The sequence below is a fragment of the Rhinichthys klamathensis genome, unplaced genomic scaffold (genome assembly GCF_029890125.1).
Source record: "Rhinichthys klamathensis goyatoka isolate OS25496 unplaced genomic scaffold, OSU_Roscu_1.1 h1tg000269l_1, whole genome shotgun sequence".
NCBI lineage: Eukaryota > Metazoa > Chordata > Actinopteri > Cypriniformes > Leuciscidae > Rhinichthys > Rhinichthys klamathensis.
Window position 1 is genome coordinate 413,376 of NW_026606789.1, and position 18,378 is coordinate 431,753.

At 37.3% G+C, this 18,378-nt stretch overlaps 2 protein-coding genes across 2 annotated transcripts; both read right to left on the reverse strand.

Annotated features, from left to right (window-relative positions):
* Positions 1-1,267: 1,267 nt before the first annotated feature.
* On the reverse strand, positions 1,268-2,587 carry si:dkey-78k11.9 (P2Y purinoceptor 1). The gene has a single exon (XM_056268204.1). It carries the CDS (start codon positions 2,494-2,496, stop codon positions 1,510-1,512), a length of 987 nt encoding a protein of 328 aa, XP_056124179.1. The 5' UTR covers positions 2,497-2,587; the 3' UTR covers positions 1,268-1,509.
* A 2,272-nt stretch (positions 2,588-4,859) lies between these two features.
* On the reverse strand, positions 4,860-11,545 carry ccn5 (cellular communication network factor 5). Its single transcript, XM_056268202.1, has 5 exons — positions 11,211-11,545; positions 10,124-10,340; positions 9,208-9,456; positions 5,303-5,523; positions 4,860-5,223 (listed from the first exon to the last, which is right to left on the reverse strand). Exons 1-5 carry the CDS (start codon positions 11,280-11,282, stop codon positions 4,939-4,941), a joined length of 1,044 nt encoding a protein of 347 aa, XP_056124177.1. The 5' UTR covers positions 11,283-11,545; the 3' UTR covers positions 4,860-4,938.
* Between the last annotated feature and the right edge of the window lie 6,833 nt (positions 11,546-18,378).

An 18,378-nucleotide genomic window follows, 5' to 3' on the forward strand; every position in this document is an offset into this window, starting at 1 on the left:
ACCAACAACGACTCCAATCACCCACTCTTCCGACTTCCTCACTTCTCCTGGGTGCTCGGCATGGCCTCAACAGGGCCCAGGGCCCCAGGCCTTGACCAAACCAGCCATCTGCTCATGGAGAAAAATAACTTTCAAACAACTTCCACTTGCCACTGCCGGAACCCTCAACGACTTCAATTTTCCACAACTTCAAGAATTGTTCCCACTACAAATGCAAGTATTCAATTCAATGAAATGTGAAAATGAAATGCTGTTGGTTCTTCTCATAGTTAGATGGATCTTTTCCATCGTTACACCATTCCATCTCTCCCTCCTGTTTCCTACACATGTATTTATGTATGTTTATTTAGTTTATTCATGTTTATGATTTAGTTAATAAAACTTGCACTTTATGTATTTGGTTCTGATTCACTGCTTGCAAACAAAGTCTCTTTTACGATCTTGATCTAATTATTCTTCTGTGGCCATGGAAGATACCCTTTTCTTAGAATAAATTAATAATCAAAAGAGTTTGTTGGACGAACTGATTAATTGATTGTAATATTAATTTAGCCATGTCAAGTTAATCCAATTAACTGACCCAAATATTCATAATTAATCATATCAAGTCATTATTGATTATTAATACTATTTCCCAGAGCTAAATTCCTTACATCAATGATATTCGTTTCACCTGTGTCTGGTCATAATGTTTTGGCTCATCAATGTATACAGGTATTTCCACCAATTTTGCAATTCGATTTATTTTTTTACTGAATAAAAATGTAATATCACCCTAGCATGACATGTTAACGTCTTGTCGGTATCTGCTAACATTTTAATGCATCGCTATATAAAGCAAGATCAATGTGTACTTGACAGTCATGAACTTCAAAGTGAACTGTTAAAAAATAATGTATCTCCAAAAGCTATAGACAAAACGTTTTTCCAAAATATTTATTGATTTAACAATCAACTTGATCTTAACAGTATTTGTGGTGCATGGTGTTTAAAAAAACCTCAATGCTAAAAAAAGAACATACAAAGATACAAAAAAATATGAATATTTACAAACTGTGACAAAGATAATAATGGGATAAAGAAATACTATTACCTTTTGTTTTGACCCAACACAGTAATATTTATCTTACAAAAGTAAACTAAAATGCTCCTAGAATTGTTATACATTATATTAAATATCAAAATATATCCACATTTATCCTTGTTCCAAGTGAACCCATTTTTATTGTATTTAATGGGTCTTTACTTTACAAAGTTGTGTACATTCAGCTATGATTATCCCATAAGCATGTCCTTGCTTCGAACTGGAACACAATAAGAACAAACTCAGTTCTGTGTGACATAATCCAGTGAAGCGGTAAATTCATATCCTGTCACAAGATGTGCTAGCCTACTGAAATGGAGGGCAACCGCATGTAACATAAAAATTAACGAGATAAGAATCATTTTATTCACTGTAAACCTCGAGGCAAGAAAAAAAGTTATCATGCAAAGAATCTCCATTCATCTCTATTTCATGGCCATGCTGTCAATATTATGCGTCTGAAAGGGTGATTCCTCCACAACATCGGGAGATTGGCGTGCTCGTCTGCACCTCATAAAACACTTCATTAGCAGTTCATCACTGTTAAAGAGGTAAACCAGTGGGTTGATCGCACTATTCATGCAGGCCATTGCATTACCAACCTGGTTTGCGATGTACACATCAGAATACCATTTCAGACACGAGCCGTCCAGCTTGGAGATTCGAGTCGCCAAGTTGAAATTTCTAAAAATATGATAAGGAATGAAACAAATAGAGAAGAGCAGCGTGAGAACGACAACCAGCCTGATACACCTCAGCTTCAAGATGACATCGATGTCTTTCTTGGTCATCAGAGTAAACGCCACATGTCCGTAGCAGCATAACATGATTAACAACGGGATCCCGAATCCAACAACCGTCCTTCCGATGCTGTACTTCAGGTATTCCCTAATGTGCTGGTCCGAAGTTGTGTCAAAACAAGTTGTTTTGTTGCTGGAGGTTTTGTCAAAAAACATATCAGGCAGACACTGAAGAAAAACAAAAAACCAGACCAGCGAAACAATCACCACAGAGTGTTTGGCTGCAATTCTGCCTTTAACTCTCAAAGTGTGCACGATGCCGAGATACCTGTAGACGCTGATGCACGTGAGGAAACCAATGCTGCCGTACAGATTGATGCAAAAACACAATCTTAAAATCTTGCAGAAAACATCTCCAAATATCCACTCGCTGTTGGATGCGTAGTAAACCACCAAATAAGGCAAAGTCAAAAGATATAAAATGTCTGCCAGGCAAAGGTTGAGCACAAATATATTTACATTGCCCATTTTCTTCCAGTTATCATGCACAGATTTCAGCCCCAAGCAGTTGGCAATCACTCCAAGAGTGAAAACAGTCACGTAGACTGAGGGCAAAAATTTGTGCGTAAAATCAAAATTGACAAATTGACAGGTTGAGTTGGTCTCCATCATTGGAGACGATTATCAGACTTTCTTGATGGAGGCTGGAAGATATGTATGACATTCTCGCACATGAAAATGTGTCACAGGAAGTGAGAGCATGCTGACTGACTCCTCAACTGAGCTCAAACCAAAGCCTGTGTTTCAAACAAAACTTTGAACTACTGTATGAACTTTGAACTTGAACTAATCTCTTTAGATTGTAAAAACATTTATGATAGAAATAGCGATACATTTTTGTCTATGAGTCAGAAAGGACCTGTTTAGGGCAGGCTATTACATTTTTATACCCAGGAACCTAATGTAAAAAATGAAGAAGTGAGAAAGGCTTTTTGTTCTTGATTTTCAAAAGCATATGGTTTTGATTTCGAATGCTGCACTCATTATCATTACAGTCCATATATTATTTATTTATATTATATTTGCCCATTCCTGTACATAAGCTATTTCATAATGGTACAAATTATTCTACAATCACTAGCAAATTAGTGATTCTCAAGCAGGGGGCAAACATTTGTAGTCACTGAAGCATCAAATTCTTGCTTGCCCTTCCTCAGAAAAACAAAAGAGGGCAGCCTTGCACTTCAGAATCATTGTAAAGCAAGAGACTCATGCTGGCCATTCAATATGAAGCTACTAGATACAAAGAAAAGGTGACAAGTTCAAAACTTTTTATTGAGAATTTATGAGAAATCTGACAAACCCTATTAAATTTTGACTGCAATGTTGTGAGGTGGCAAATGACAGTGCAATAAAACAAATAATTGAAATTAACATTTGAAATAAATGAACACAAATAATACAAATTCTAGTATTAATGACAGAAAAATAGACATAAAAAGTATTTACATATTTATATACAGTACATCTTTTTGGATGAAATTTGTAAACACTACAGTTAGTGTCAGTCTTCAAATAAAAGCCTACAGTAAATACAGATGAACATGCCACACTTAAATGTAAATTTCGCATATAGCATCACCCAATACCTGAAGAACTTCTGCATTCATGTGTAATGGGTTTTCCTGTACATTTCAAATCTGTCTAACACTTGTGATGGATTTTTTAAATGACTCATAACTAGCATTTATTTTTCTGGCAGGATTAACAATTATATGCTTTTGAAACCTGAAATGTCCCCAAACACTCAGTCAGTCAACGTGTGTCTGAATCATGTCCGAATATAACAAAAGGGGAAATGAAACTAGACAGATGTCTACATTTATGAACTCATGATTTGGAGTAATCAAGGTACCAGACTTTTATGTAGTAAAGGGTTTGCTGAATTACATACATGAAGAACCAATCATATTGTAGAAAAACGATGTAATGAATCACCTTTGCCATGCTCTTATTCTATAAAAACTGTTGAATTCTTTTTGCTGGTGGGATTCTCTCTGAAATTGGTCTGAGGTCCTCCGGCCGTGATTAAAACATATTCTAAGCCAGGCATCGTCTGAAGTCTGTCTGGTTAATACTGCGCAGCAGGTTAGTGGAACACTAGAGGTCTTATTTCCCAAGTGTTAGTGTTCGTAGGGGTCAAGACGTTGACCGACTCAGTCGACGTCGATTAGGAAATGCGATCAATTTCATTAAACGTCGATCAGAGACGTTTAGGGACGTCGATTAGGAGATGACCCAGGTAAACTTAGGTCAGGGGGAAAATCTACCACACACTAATGAGTTTCTTTGCTTAGATTCTTTTGGTGAAGGGGAGAAAATGTTTGATCTTTTATATAATTGTAATCTTTTGCGAGCTAATAGCTTTGGAATTCATTGAAAGCCACAGTTGTTGTCCAATAATATAGAACAAAACTGACAAAGATATTGACGGATTTACTCTTATATAATCATTCAATATTTTCAAGTGTACTACTTTAACTAATGTATCCTCCCACTTAAAGTAAAAACAGATGCCATTGTGTAAAACCAATAGATAAAAAAAAACATAAAAATGACATTTCTGGCAGATCTTAAACTTGTAAAAGTACAGAGCCAGCTGACAGAGGACGTTCGCAGAACTTTGTCCAACGTTCTGGTTAGGTTTGAAAGTTAAGATCAAACATTCTTCCAGTAACGTTAATAGAATGTTTGGTCAGTGTTATCTAGTCTTTAATAATGTTCTTAAAACGGTGGCATAAAAACAATATTTATACATCGGTTATGAAACTTTTTTTTCTGAAACTATTTATTCAGAAACTTATCGGGAACATTAGCAAAACGTTCTTAGAACATTATTGCTAGCTGTGGAAACCTATCCAGTCTTAAGACATTGTCCTGAAAAATAAAAAGAGTCAAAGGCGAAGAGGGGTTTTTCAGTCATTAATCTGAAACGTCAAACCTTGAGTTTGGTCAATGTAACATTTTTTAACTAACACTCAATAAGACATGTAAACCCAGAGCATCTCAAATGAAGCTACTAGATCCAAAGTCAGCCTACAAGCGAGTGAGTGTCTAACCCAGGAGTGGTGTCCTTCTATATGCCCCTCCAGATGAATAGGGGCAGTTGTAATGGCAGATGCAGGAGTTGATGATCATGACAGCATGATTGAGCAGTCTTCCCCCAGGGCAGCGGAAAGTGACCAGTCCCGTGCCAGTATGGTTAGGAGTGCAACAACGGCTATCTGTACATGAGCCACAATAACGGGGCCTATACAACTGTGTACTATAGCAGCCCTGGTGGAAAAGCCGAACTGGGGTTGCTGACCTGTAACTGGGTTGACATTTCCTCCTCGACCACTGAAACACAGATGCGGGGGTTGATTAGAGATTGTTTTGAATGGTCAGAATCCTATGGTAGATCCTAATGGAGACTCACCTGTGTTGTTCTGGGGAGAACAGGCTGACAGGGTTGGATCATACACAAGCGCATCTGCATCTCCAGGCGACAGGCTGGGTTTTGATTGGACACCCGTGTGGATATTCCAGACCCGCAGGTGTGCGAACAAGCACTCCACACTGAGCTCTGGTCTATGCAGTTCGAGCCGGGTCTGGTTTGGTATCCAGGGTCTGCAGGCAATGTCTGGTCAATTCTGGAAGCTGCCATCCCAAACACAATTTAATTAAACTGCAGCACTTACACTTCTTTTAATATGAAACGGGCAACTTTGTACACATAATTGATTATTTGCCACATATTGATTATTTCAGACCCAATGAACTAATGACTTCCTAGTTTAGGATTGAATCACTTTCACAAACATGCCATATTTTGTTTTATATAATTAAAGAAACCTGGTTAACCATGAAAAAGGTTACATCATTTTATCCATCAGGAATCTATTGCAATCGTAAGAAGTGCGCGTAACGTACAACGTAGATGCCATTGCAGAATACTATGTTTTATGGGTACTCTTTTCGAGGGCTGGTTAGAAAAATTATCACATATTGTAGATATTCTTAATCATGAAAATACATAACGCCTTTTAAATTACAGCTTAAAAGTAAATAACAGAATTAAATAATGGAAACGTCATCAAATACGAGAAAAATTCCAATTCTGCTGTTAAGCAGCTCTAAAAAGACAGTACTGTCATTATTAAAGGGTTAGTTCACCCAAAAAATACATTTCTGTCATTAATTACTCACTGTCATACAGTTCCAAACCCGTAAGACCTTCGTTCATCTTCGGGAACACAAATGACAGGTCCGTAGCCAGCCTATTAAAGGGGGGGTTCTTTTTTTTCAAAAAGTGGACCTTTTGCCGTTTTTTTCCTCCTTTTGTATTTAATTAAGAGGTTCAAATACTTCATTTTGGTGACCTTTTATGCACTAATTTGTGCTGGATTAGCTTGTCTGCTGGTTAACGATATTAAAATATTTTATTATTATAATTACACTACGTTTATATGGCTATTATATTGTAGTCTATTGAGTGGATAAAATATAGAAATCCTTTTAATTAAAAAATAAATAAATAAACACACACACATATATATATATATATATATATATATATATATATATATATATATATATATATATATATATAAATAACTCCTCCCCCAGGTGAGAGGGATATTACCCCTCTAGGGGGGTCCGGGGGCATGCTCCCCCGTGAGAAAATTTTAAATATTCCATATTTTAAAGCATCAATCTGATGCATTTTGAGATGCATTTTTTGCCATCTATCTATACAATAGTTTATTGAGCCTTTTCTTTTAACAGTTTTAAATTTCAGTTACAGTGCGCGTGAAGAATGATAGTGCTCTCCTGTGTTCTAACAGACACACGGTAGAAAGGAAGATGGTTAAGATACAGCAATACAGTCCAGCAATATAGTCATTTTATGCGAAACCATAGAGCTTTATCTACAGATCAAGTACAATAATATTAACAGTGAATCATCTTGGAGAGAGTTTCATCATGTTGACTGTCGTAACCGAACACGACGCGCTGTTTGAACGCTGAATGGAGAATGACTGACAGCCGCAGCGGAGGGAAACGTTTACGTGAACTTGAATTTAATGACTTAATGATTTTGATTGTTTTTGTCGATTGATTTCATAAATCAGATGTATTACTTGTCCTAAACTACAACGAGTAAGATCATTCCCCGGAATCGATTCCAACCATTGCATTTTGAACCTTTGGAATCGACTCTCAATTCCCAACGCCTCGGAATCGATTCTTTTTGGACTCGATCCCCAGCCCTATCATTCAGATGCGATGCTTCTTCGCGTTGCTTTGAAAAGTGTATTGCGAGAACGCTCTCTGAACTGCACGCGCGCACACACACACACACACACACACACACACACACACACACGTCCAGCTACAATAATCATATTAATTTGAAACAGCAACACAGAATATTTGTCACAAGCATTGATTAAAACAATGATGACAATAATCACATAAAAAAAAAAAAAAAAAAAAAACGACTTAAATTTTGGACCTTTGGCAGTGAGGGGGGGGTTCGTTCGAACCACCCGAACCCCCCCTGCCTACGGGCTTGAATGAAGATATTTTTGATGAAATCCGAGAGCTTTATGACCCCCACACCCACTACGACCCATAGACTGCAACATTATTACCAAGGCTTTCAAGGCCCAGAAAGGTAGCAAAGTTACAATAGTCCATGTGACTTATGTGGTTCAACCTTAATGTTATGAAGCGATGGGAATACTTTTTGTGCACAAAATAAATAAATAAAAATAACGACTATTCAACTATTTCTTCTCTTCGTGTGAGTCTCCCACGCTCTTCAGGCAGGAGCCGGTAAATACCGAGCCGGCGTTCTGACGTAGAACCCGGAAGCGTTGCACTGTGTTTACAATGTGAACAGCATCAAAGACTGACACAGAAGAGAAGAAATTGTTGAATAAAGTCGTTATTTTAGTTTTTTGCACACAAAAAGTATTCTCGCCGCCTCATAACATTAAGGTTGAAAGCTCTCAGATTTAATCAAAAATATCTTCATTTGTGCTTCGAAGATGAAAGTTCTTACGGGTTTGGTACAAGAGAGTACTGCATTTTTGGGTGAACTAACCCTTTAATCTCAAATCAGTGTTGATTCAGTTCAGTTTAATAACTGTAAAGTTTGTCAATTAGGAAACAAATTCAATTCAGCTACAGTATATGCAGCTCTACAGAAGGCAATCGTGTTGTTATTCAGCTCAAGTTAGTTCAATGTTGATTAAATTTAGCTCAATAACAGTGTTGATGTTGCAAATTGAACGAATTATTAAATTAATTCGATTCAGCTATATAAATTTGCAGAAGACAATAGTGTCATCATCCAGCTCAATTCAATTTACGTTTTGTTATTGTTAACATGAACATAAACATTGTTTTTAAGTAATAAGAATATAATGAGTCTACTAGCTGATTAGCTCATGCTGCAATCACATGCTATGTTTTTGATCATGCACCAAACCAGACTAAATACAAGTTTGCTACAAAAACCCCCCAAAATAGCTATTTAGCAATTTGTGAACATTATCCAATAACCCATGGAAGTGACGTCAATGGAAAAAAGTAATTTCAGAGGAATTTTGATGAAGCATTATGAAGACAATGTTTTTTTTAAATAACACGCACAAATGAATAGTTCACAATAAGACATGGAATATGCATTTAGAAAGTATTAATTTCTATATAATGTTGAATTAAAATATTCATTCTTATCTCATAAAACCTTAGAGCAGTATGGTAATCAGCCCTTTCCATCTGACAATAATTGTTATAATCTGAGAATCTCAAAGAAGGAATACCTCCATCCCTATATAAGAGATGATAATCAACCATTGGCAGTGTTTTATACACATGGATCTGTTAACGTCTTCTCTCCAAACACTCAGAACAAAATGTACCATTCCAGCCGATGTAACTTGGGTGACATTGCTTTTGAACACCCTCCTGACCAGTGTTCTACACTCTGTCTGGCTTTCTGTAGTTTAATTGTTGCGTTACAGAGACATGAGTCCTGTTATGAATCATGGAAAGTTGGCTTCAGGAAGAAGCCAGTATTTGTGCTTTTGGATTCCATCTTGGCAAGACATTTTCAATTAAATGGTCAAAATCCCACAATGAAAACCTCAGTCTGGAATGTAATTGAGAGTGTTCTTAGATAGGATTTTGAATAAGAAATGTGTAAAAAAAAATATGCAAAATCGCCCAATAAAGGACACCGTTTTCATTCCAGCTCATGAAATATAATTACATGAACAACAACAGCCTTTGATTTGTTTGCTGGCACACAAAAAAAAGTGAATAAAGTACCTATGTGAGCGTCCTGGAGCACTGTGTTGTCCATATTTTCACACACCCACTCTTTACAGCATTTTCCTGGTTGCTGAACCCTTCGAGGATGAGGGCAGTCTGGGGTGGGCAGGAGAACATCCTCACTGCACCGGGGCACGCAGGTCACCCCTCCGCCCGAACAACGACACTGAAGAGCACAAGATGGCTGAAATACCTGGCCCTCCTGGTAAGAGACTCCATTATGCTCACAGCCCAGCTCCTTCTGACCTAAAAACAAAGGTCCAAAAGATTACACTATGCAATGCCTAAAACTGGATAGGTCGGCCCGCTTTCACAATGATACTGGGATTATGAAGGTCTAAATGTTTTGGTGTTCTCATAAAGGCTGTATAGGATTCCTAGATACAGGCCTTACTTATTATAAATTCAGTACAACCCTATCATAATTCAAAATATAATGTAATAATCAAATGATAAATCAAATGTGCTAATTCGTACGAATTCATACGACCTCACTCGTACAAATTTGTACGATTTTTGCTAATTCGTACATATACCAAATTCGTATGAATTCCTACGAATGACCTACCCCTGACCCCGCCCCTAAACCTACCCATCACGTGGGTTTAGACAAATCGTACGAATTCGTACGAGTGAGGTCGCACAAATTTGTACGAATTAGCCACCTTTTAATCACTCGTACGAATTCGTAAGAATTGGTCGTGAGATAGCATTGACTCATCTCAGGATGAATCAAATGCTCAAACCGAAATTACAAATGATAAATCAAATGACGTCCCAAATGATGATCAAAAGTTCAAACCGACGTTGTAAATTATATTTAAGAAGTTTCAAGAGCTATGGGTGGACAGTGTTTTGCAGTGTTGAGAGCTTTGAGACAGAGCATTTGGTTGTTGAAGTAGTTTGCACTCACTGACACACTCTCCTGGGTCACCAGGGAAGCTGGCACTGTAGTCACATTGTAGCCCTCGCTGACTGTCACACGGGAACACCTCACTGCAGGCTTCGCCCTGCTGCCGGGCGCACATCTGGCAGCACTGGCACCCATCGAGAATCAGAGGAACTCCTTCTGGGCAGACTGGCACAGAGCCTTGGCACTGACAAGGGCCACCACATTGCTGACAGCACACCTAAGGCAGAATATGGGAACAAGTGTTATGTAACGCATGCAACAAAGCATCAGAGTCATTGTCTCTGCCTTAAATTATTGGATTTTTAAATTAATACATTTTTAGCTAACTGATTTGTATATGCACATTTCTGAAAAACACAACTTAGACAGTTACCTCTGATAACAGATCAATCTAAATTGTAATGTGGACTCGTGCATTTTCTGTAAAGCTGCTTTGAAATGATGTGTATTGTGAAAAGCGCTATACAAATACATGTGAATTTAATTTAAGGATTTCTGATAGTTCACCAGATATTCTGTACATCTGTGCAATAATACTATGTCAATGCATGCAGTTTCAATAATCAAACATTACTTTAATATAAAGTATTTCTTTCAAGTTTCTCATATATATTTGACTATATTTGAATGACTCTAACAATAGCACAGATTGATTTTCAAAACCATGCATTGATAATATGCATAGGGAGAAGCAAAAGGAAAAAAATATCTCCCCTCTTGTGAATCACTTACGGTAAGTATTTCCAGGCTCTAAATGCATAAAAACATGCTTTCAATTATGATCTAGTGCTAGAGCCAAAAAACAAACTTCAATACAAAATATTTCATTTGTACAGAACATTCACGCTTTAATTAGGAATTAATGCTACATTGCATTCAGTTTATATTGGAAAACCCCTGTTTAATAATGAATGAGTTCTCAAAGACAAATCTTCCAACAAAAACTCTTACAATGCCAATTCACAAAAGTATAACAGGATATAATGTCAAGCTGTTCCACATAAACTTGAACAGACAGAAACATGTTTCCACTGGCAAAACACATGCATGCATGCAAACAAGTTTGCTGGGAACGTGTGATTCTCACCTGTGAACCCAGGTAAAACAGCAGTGCCCATGCCATCAGGATGATTCTGTCTCTCTGTAGCTTGTCCATCATGCTCTTCGATGTGTTGCACCACAATAAGATTTTCTACTTGTGTTACTGTTTGCTCACTGCCTGGCTCTGTGCACATGCACTTTTATAAAGTCCTCGCTCTGATGTCATAGCCTGACTGCAGGGTAAACAGTGGCTGGACCTGGATCAGAAATGTTTCAAATTCCACATCTCCGTTGCCCATTTCCACAACCAGGAATTATTTTCTCCCTCTGCTCGTCTGCTCTGGCGTGCAGAGGGGAAGCATGGACATTTGGAAGAGGAGACAGCACATTAGGCTTTCTCTTGACCACATCCAAGTTTTCTGTTTACTTTTAGAGTCTAACCGCTTTTGTTTATTGAATTACATCAAATGTATTTGAATAAAACAAACGTTTGATAAGAAATTGGGAGCATGGTATTGCACAACAGTTCAATTAAAAGGTTTATATTGCATACATTTTAGACACAATTGCTCGCCAACGAAAATGATTCAAAGCAGAATTCAAACAAATAGAATAATCACACAGTCATTGCGCTCCTGAATGAATCAGTGGTTCTGAATCAATAGGTTGTTGAGTAAACGATTCAATGACTCACTCATAGACCATGTACGCACTGCAAAGTTTCAGTATCAGGAGTGACAACCGCATTTAAATAAGGGAGTGAATCCCCTAAATTATCGATCTGTGTGTGTTCGGAACACGACGCTCTCCCGGAAATGCGACAATTGACACCATTGTAACCATTGTGTCTCACTTGTTTGGTATGAGGTATTTTTTGACAAAAGCCAGGAATATTACAGCGACCAAACACTTATGTTCTGCAATTTTATCCCATTTTGTTTAAGCTGGGAAGGCTATACGCAGCACGTGCTGCTCTCTTGCAGTATTGCAATGTCTTCTTATTATAAACATTTTTGGGGGTTTGTTGTTTGGGCTTGGCTCATAATGCGAAGTTTATGGAGTTATTAAATTGAGGAGGGGAAGGTCGCAATGTTTTGGTCTTGTTTAAATATAACGCAGTTGTATTTATTTCAGTTTTTGTTCTTGTTCACTGCAATATCTGGCAACACAAATGAGTCAAGGCAAACTGAATTACTGAACAGTGTGTGTAGGCTCCAGAACAGGATTAAGCACTAAAAGGTGAATTGACAACTGAATTTAGCTGCTGTGTGTAGGCTACGTGTCAATAAAGCTCTTCACTTTTTTCCCCACCTACTGGCGTAAATATGTAACTTGCAGAAAAAGTCATTGAAAATCCCCCAACACACTGACAATCTTTCTGGAAAGTGATGCAAAAACAGAATTTTTGGAAAACTGCATGGTCATCAAATTTAAGGTTCCGGAACTAATTGTGGTTTAAATTTTAAAAGCATTTAAAATAAAGCATTTGCGCCAGTTTAAAGTGGGTGTCACTGAAAAAGATTTTTTAGCTTCTCAAAAAGACATTATACATTTTTCACGTCGAGTGCTCAGACAAAACAATCCTATTGAAATGCAAGATGACCCGCTGGGAACGACAGTTTAAAAATAGACCTAGACGGGAAATTCACTTTTACTAATACCACAGCTCTTGATAATTCAGCTGGAACACATGTGGCCTGCCAGATACAGCAAAAGTGGAGTGGATATTAGTTCTGTCTAAAAATTCTGTCCAGCCACTCTTATATTTATTTTGACATCCTTTCCAAAAGTCACAAATGTTTGGAATATCACCATAAGGGGTCGTTTTGGGTATACGAGGCATTCTTTATGCAAAACACAGTTAGCTATTCAGAAAGAAACATATTGTGCAACTCTATCATGCTATGCAAAGCTTTTTGATTAGGTTTAAGAGTGGGGAGGGCAAACAAATGAAATATTATTATCATATAAATGTTATTACAATAAACATTCACTAAAGTCCACTGGAAATATGTAATAAGTTGTCAGAAATGTCTAAATTTGTTCTGGAAGGATGATCTACAAAAATATTGTTTAAATGTTTAGAGATTAACTGGGCAAGAAAAGCAGATGTGGGACAAAAACACCCTCTTTCATGTTTAAAATTCAGTCAGTTGTGACTAGTCCAATAATGTCTCATGGAAAAGTTTTGGCTTAAAGTGAAATGCATGCATCAAACTGTTTTCTACACTTGCTGAGTGGCGGGGGAACTGACTTAAGTTAACAGAAATACTGGAAAGGCAGGCTCTAAACCGGCTGTGGGCAGGAGTGATTTCATTTAACACCTGCTTTGGTACAGCAGAGTAAAAACCTGAATACTAAATGACAGAGCAGTACAGTCACATGGCAATTCTATTATGAATGTACATCCGCCATAGCAGGAAACCTCTCTCAGTGTGGTGTGATTGGTTTTTATTAAAAAAAGATGCTGTGGTCTGTAAACCTCATTATGCTTTTGGTATTGGGAATAGGTAATCTTTGTGTTTATTCCATTCATCCCAATTCTTGTGCGCTGCACATGTGATCTTCAGGGCTATGGCTTAGGACCTTTCCAATTTCCAGATGTTACCACACACTCTGTAATAAAGAAGAATTACTTGATGAATCAACATGCTTGACCAGACAAACTGAACATAATTCTAACATTTCTTAGGATTCGCCAGACAATTCCTTATTGACTTAATGTTAAAAAGCCTATGATTTGCCTTTGAGGTTTGAAGAATTTGGCCTCAACTGTAACACAGTTAATCAGCTGGAGTCATAGTTAGTCACATTTCAGAATCTTGGATCTCTAACCTGACAGTGAGACCAAAAATGTTTGCAAACAAAATACATTTCTGAATTGTATGAATAACCCAGCAAAATATATGTTCTGAGAACATTTTTCAAAACTCACAGTTTAAAAAAAATGTGAATGTTGAGGGAACATTCCATTTAAATTTTGCAAACATTATTGGAGTTTTTAATGTTCTCTGAACGCTCCGAATGATACATTTAAAAAACATAGACGACGGTCCGACATTAGCCTATTAATGACCATAACACTGATCGAACGTTCTATTATCGTTACTGGAAGAAAGTTTGCTCATGACTTTGAAAGAACCTTAGAACGTTAGCCAAAGTTCTGAGAACGTTCCTGTACAGCCGTCATTTGAGAGGGGTCACAAATATTTGTATTATTATTTGAAGATAATTTATAATTCTACACCCATATTATCTTAACGCTCCGGCTAAAATCAATACTTTACAATATTCTGCTTAGACGAACGCTGCAACAATATTATACAGTCAAATGAGATGGCGCCAGTTGCGTTATAAAACAAAGGAGCGAGTCGTGGTGAGAGCCGTGCAAAAATGATTAATGTCTCAGATCGACTTATATCATTTGTATATTCTCTTGCTTGGCGTCATTGTTGATTTGTTCACCATCAAAATCGCCGCATGCAAAGTAAAACATTAAAGCTTCCAGGTTCCTTTCTTGTCCCTTTCATTTGAACAGACCTTTTACTGCGAATCTTTTAATCGCAGCTGCAGCCCAGATGTGAAGCGATGTAGACAAATTACCCTCTACAAGGAAGAACTTGAATCTGACTAACTGTTTTTGAGGAGAGGAAATGATACGTTCCAAGCATTCTAACTAGATGTGTGAACTGCGAGAGTCGTAACAGGAAAGCCTTTGGTTTCTGATAAGAGCACTGTCCTAAACAAGGGTCAGGTAATGACGTTTGAGAGGAAGCAAATCTGACAGTCACAGGAAAGATGTCAGACAACACACACACACACACACATGCAGTAACAGCTTTATGGGAAGAGCCCAGTAACCGCCTGGAAGGGAATATTAAAATATTTCAGGTGAATCTGTGAAATCTATCACTGTAAGCTTCGAGTCACATTGGAATTTACAGTATGAGAGATGCAACATTCTGCAGAATTGCTTATTAAAATGTTCTTAAAATGTTTCTTTTAAGACATGCTCAGGGAAAGGTTATTTAGAGAAAAAAAAATGGTTCTTGGGCATTGTTGAAGAAAAACTCCTTTTGGAACCTTTAAAGATGCCATCATTCAAGTTCTACACATCGCATATTCCTTGAATATGAGTTGAAAAATACTGCATTTTTCATTCAGCTACCAGTAAGAATCTAGTTCTTTCAGCTCTATTTAACGATTAACCATATCCAATTAAATAACACAAATTTTCCTCCAAAATTAGTTTGGAAAATATGAAAAAGTGTCCATGATCATGATCATGGACCTGTGCTGCTAATCATGTTACCATTGCAGCTCATAAAAATGTACTTGTCATTATTTGGGAGCGTGGATGTTGTTTTATCAAATTTATGAATATAATATTCTGAAACAATACTAGATCAGAATCACTCAGTTGACAAGGTTACTGGAAACTGAAATCAAATATTTAAAATATCCTCTTGGTCTTAATATAATAAGACTATAGCAACAACCCTGTTCCATTACAGGAGTTCATGCCTTAAAATAAACGAGAACAAATAAATACAGGACAAGGGATAGATTCACAGCAGCAGCTACTTCCTAACATGTGGCCAGCAGAGTCAATATTTTGAACGTATATTCTGCTCTTTACTGTAGCTATAGCAGAGAAGATCTCTTAGACCTCCAACCCACTGAAAGCTTCTTTCACTTTCTAAATGAAGACAAAGGTACTGATATGAAAGAGCATAAGAAATGCTAAGGAAATGCTTGATCAAACAATACGTTCAAACCACATTTGGTTAATAACATATGATATGACTCATATTCGATGACAGTTTAGTGATAGCATAGGGTGAATTCAGAAGACGTCACAGAGTCATGAACATCAAAAAGTGGTGCTTTTTTCCGTCAGACAAGGGGGCATGTACGAGCCACAAATGAAAGAGAACAGACGTAAATAAATGGAAAAAGGAAAAAAGAACGTTTTTACATCTGCTCAAAAGCTTTACATCTCTAGCATGTCTTAAAAGCATAGAGCACAGCACACTGAGGGATTTATAGAAAGCGTGGTGCTACCACATTCTCAAGCACTGTTCCAGCAGACTGATGTATGACACATTTAATGGGATGTTTTTGCTGGTTGGGAAACCAGGCCCATGTGGTTTCATGTAGGGTTAGATTAGGCCAAGTTAAACAAGGGTTGTTGTTTAGGAACTACTCTGTGTTAAAATGTAATACTTTAGGCATCTAGTAACTGCTATGTTGCATGCATAACATGGCAATGTCTCTTATTTATCTTACGTTTTTTCCACATGGTTTATGAAAACATGTGGCAAGAAAATTCTCAGCAGTGCATGCATTCAAATATGCAATGTCATGAATAAAAGATTCTCAGTTTGATGAGAGATGAAATTGCCATATGCTAAACATGATATACACAAGATGTGTCAGTTTTAGGCCCTAACTTTCTTAGCAACTAATCATTAATATCTGATTTTAGGATAATATTTGGGCATAGCACACTATGGGGTTCATCTCCACTTAAAGGGATAGTTGACCCAAAGAAATGAAAATTCTGTCATAATTTACTCGCCCTTAAGTTGATCCAACCCTGTGAATTTCTTTGTTCTGCTGAACACAAAGGAAGATTTTGAAGAACGTTTGTAACCAAACAGCTGTAGGGCATCATTGACTTCCATAGTATTTTTTTTTTCATGGAAGTCAATGGTGCCCACAACTGTTTGGTTTCAAACATTATTCAAAATATCTTCTTCCTTTCCGTTCAGCAGAACAAAGAAATTCATACAGGTTTGGGACAACTTGAGGGTGCGAAAATGATGATAGAATTTTTAGTTTTGGGTGAACTCCCTTTAACAACGAAATAAATGCACCTCCTCACCTATGACGTTCTGCTGACATCTAGTGGCCAACTACATAAGCCATGCAGTTCAGGCCTACATGTCTAAGTCTAACCGTAGTGTATTTTCAGCCCCAGTTGGTAAATAAATCATCTTTAACAAGAAATTACAATAATAGAAAATAATTAATATTAAATCCTGGTTATGAATCCAAAATATCTCAAATAGTTTGTCTGTTTGAAGTATTGTACACTGACTGACTTGAGTGATTCAGTGCTGGTAGCCTCCACACGAGGGGGCCCTTGTTTAACTTTTGGGTCGACCGTGAATTTTCGTGATTATATTTTTTTAATAGTTCCTTTTAAGTAGCCCTGATACGTTAAATATATATATATATATATATATATATATTATTATTATTTCACGATAGGGCTGGGCAACTTAGACTGGGCAACCAAGTTTAGTTTTTTGCATTTCAGTTTATTTCTAGACCTTTTACGAATATTTTTCACAAAACTGCCATGGCCTACAATCGAGTCGTCAACAAATGTTTGGGATAACCTTTATTTGTAACACTTATACTGTTCTTGTTTTTACTTTTCAGTCTACCTGTCAAGGCTCATATGTCGGCTCATATGTTTTTTAGGAAATTAGGCCTACTAATCGGACATGCCCGAAAGAGATGTTTCTGCTCGGTGACCGCTCGATTCAGTCCGATTCGTGAATCGTGACCGAATTTGTGAACCGGTTCAACAGATTAATCGGAAAGATCAAAGAAAGGTTCGATCTTAAACACACAACTGGGTAGGTCATACCTATCATTTTCTTATAGATTCTCGATTGGTAGCTAGTATTTAAATTTACATTTTCATTAAGAATGTATGCTGGGTTAAACAAACAAGCTATTCGCCTATAACTTCATCTTCTAGTCAGTCTGTACGCAACAGTATAGCCTAGGCTAAACAGTTGTGAAACTGACCAGCACCAGACTCTTTCTTTTGTCACATAACGTAACTCGGCTGTGTAAAGATGCCTATACTGACATAAAATATCATTAAGCAAACCGTTAGTTTAGTAAACCTTTACTAAAACCACCTCAAAGCGCAACGCGACGGATATAACGCTTCCGACGCTTGCTTCAGCAAGTGTGTCGCGTCGCGTCTGTATCAGTGTAGATGTGCCATTCTGTGTTTCTTAAAAGCTTCTAATAGGATTCCGTTTTAATCTCTTCGCAAGGTTTCAGGTGGGCTCCTTTCAGTTTGGTTTGCTCGGTTATTGTTGTAACCAGTTGAGCGTGTTTAGTTGGCTTGTACGCTGAAGTAGAGGCGGGTTCGTTGCTTACATTATCTGTTCATAATAAGGCGTGTT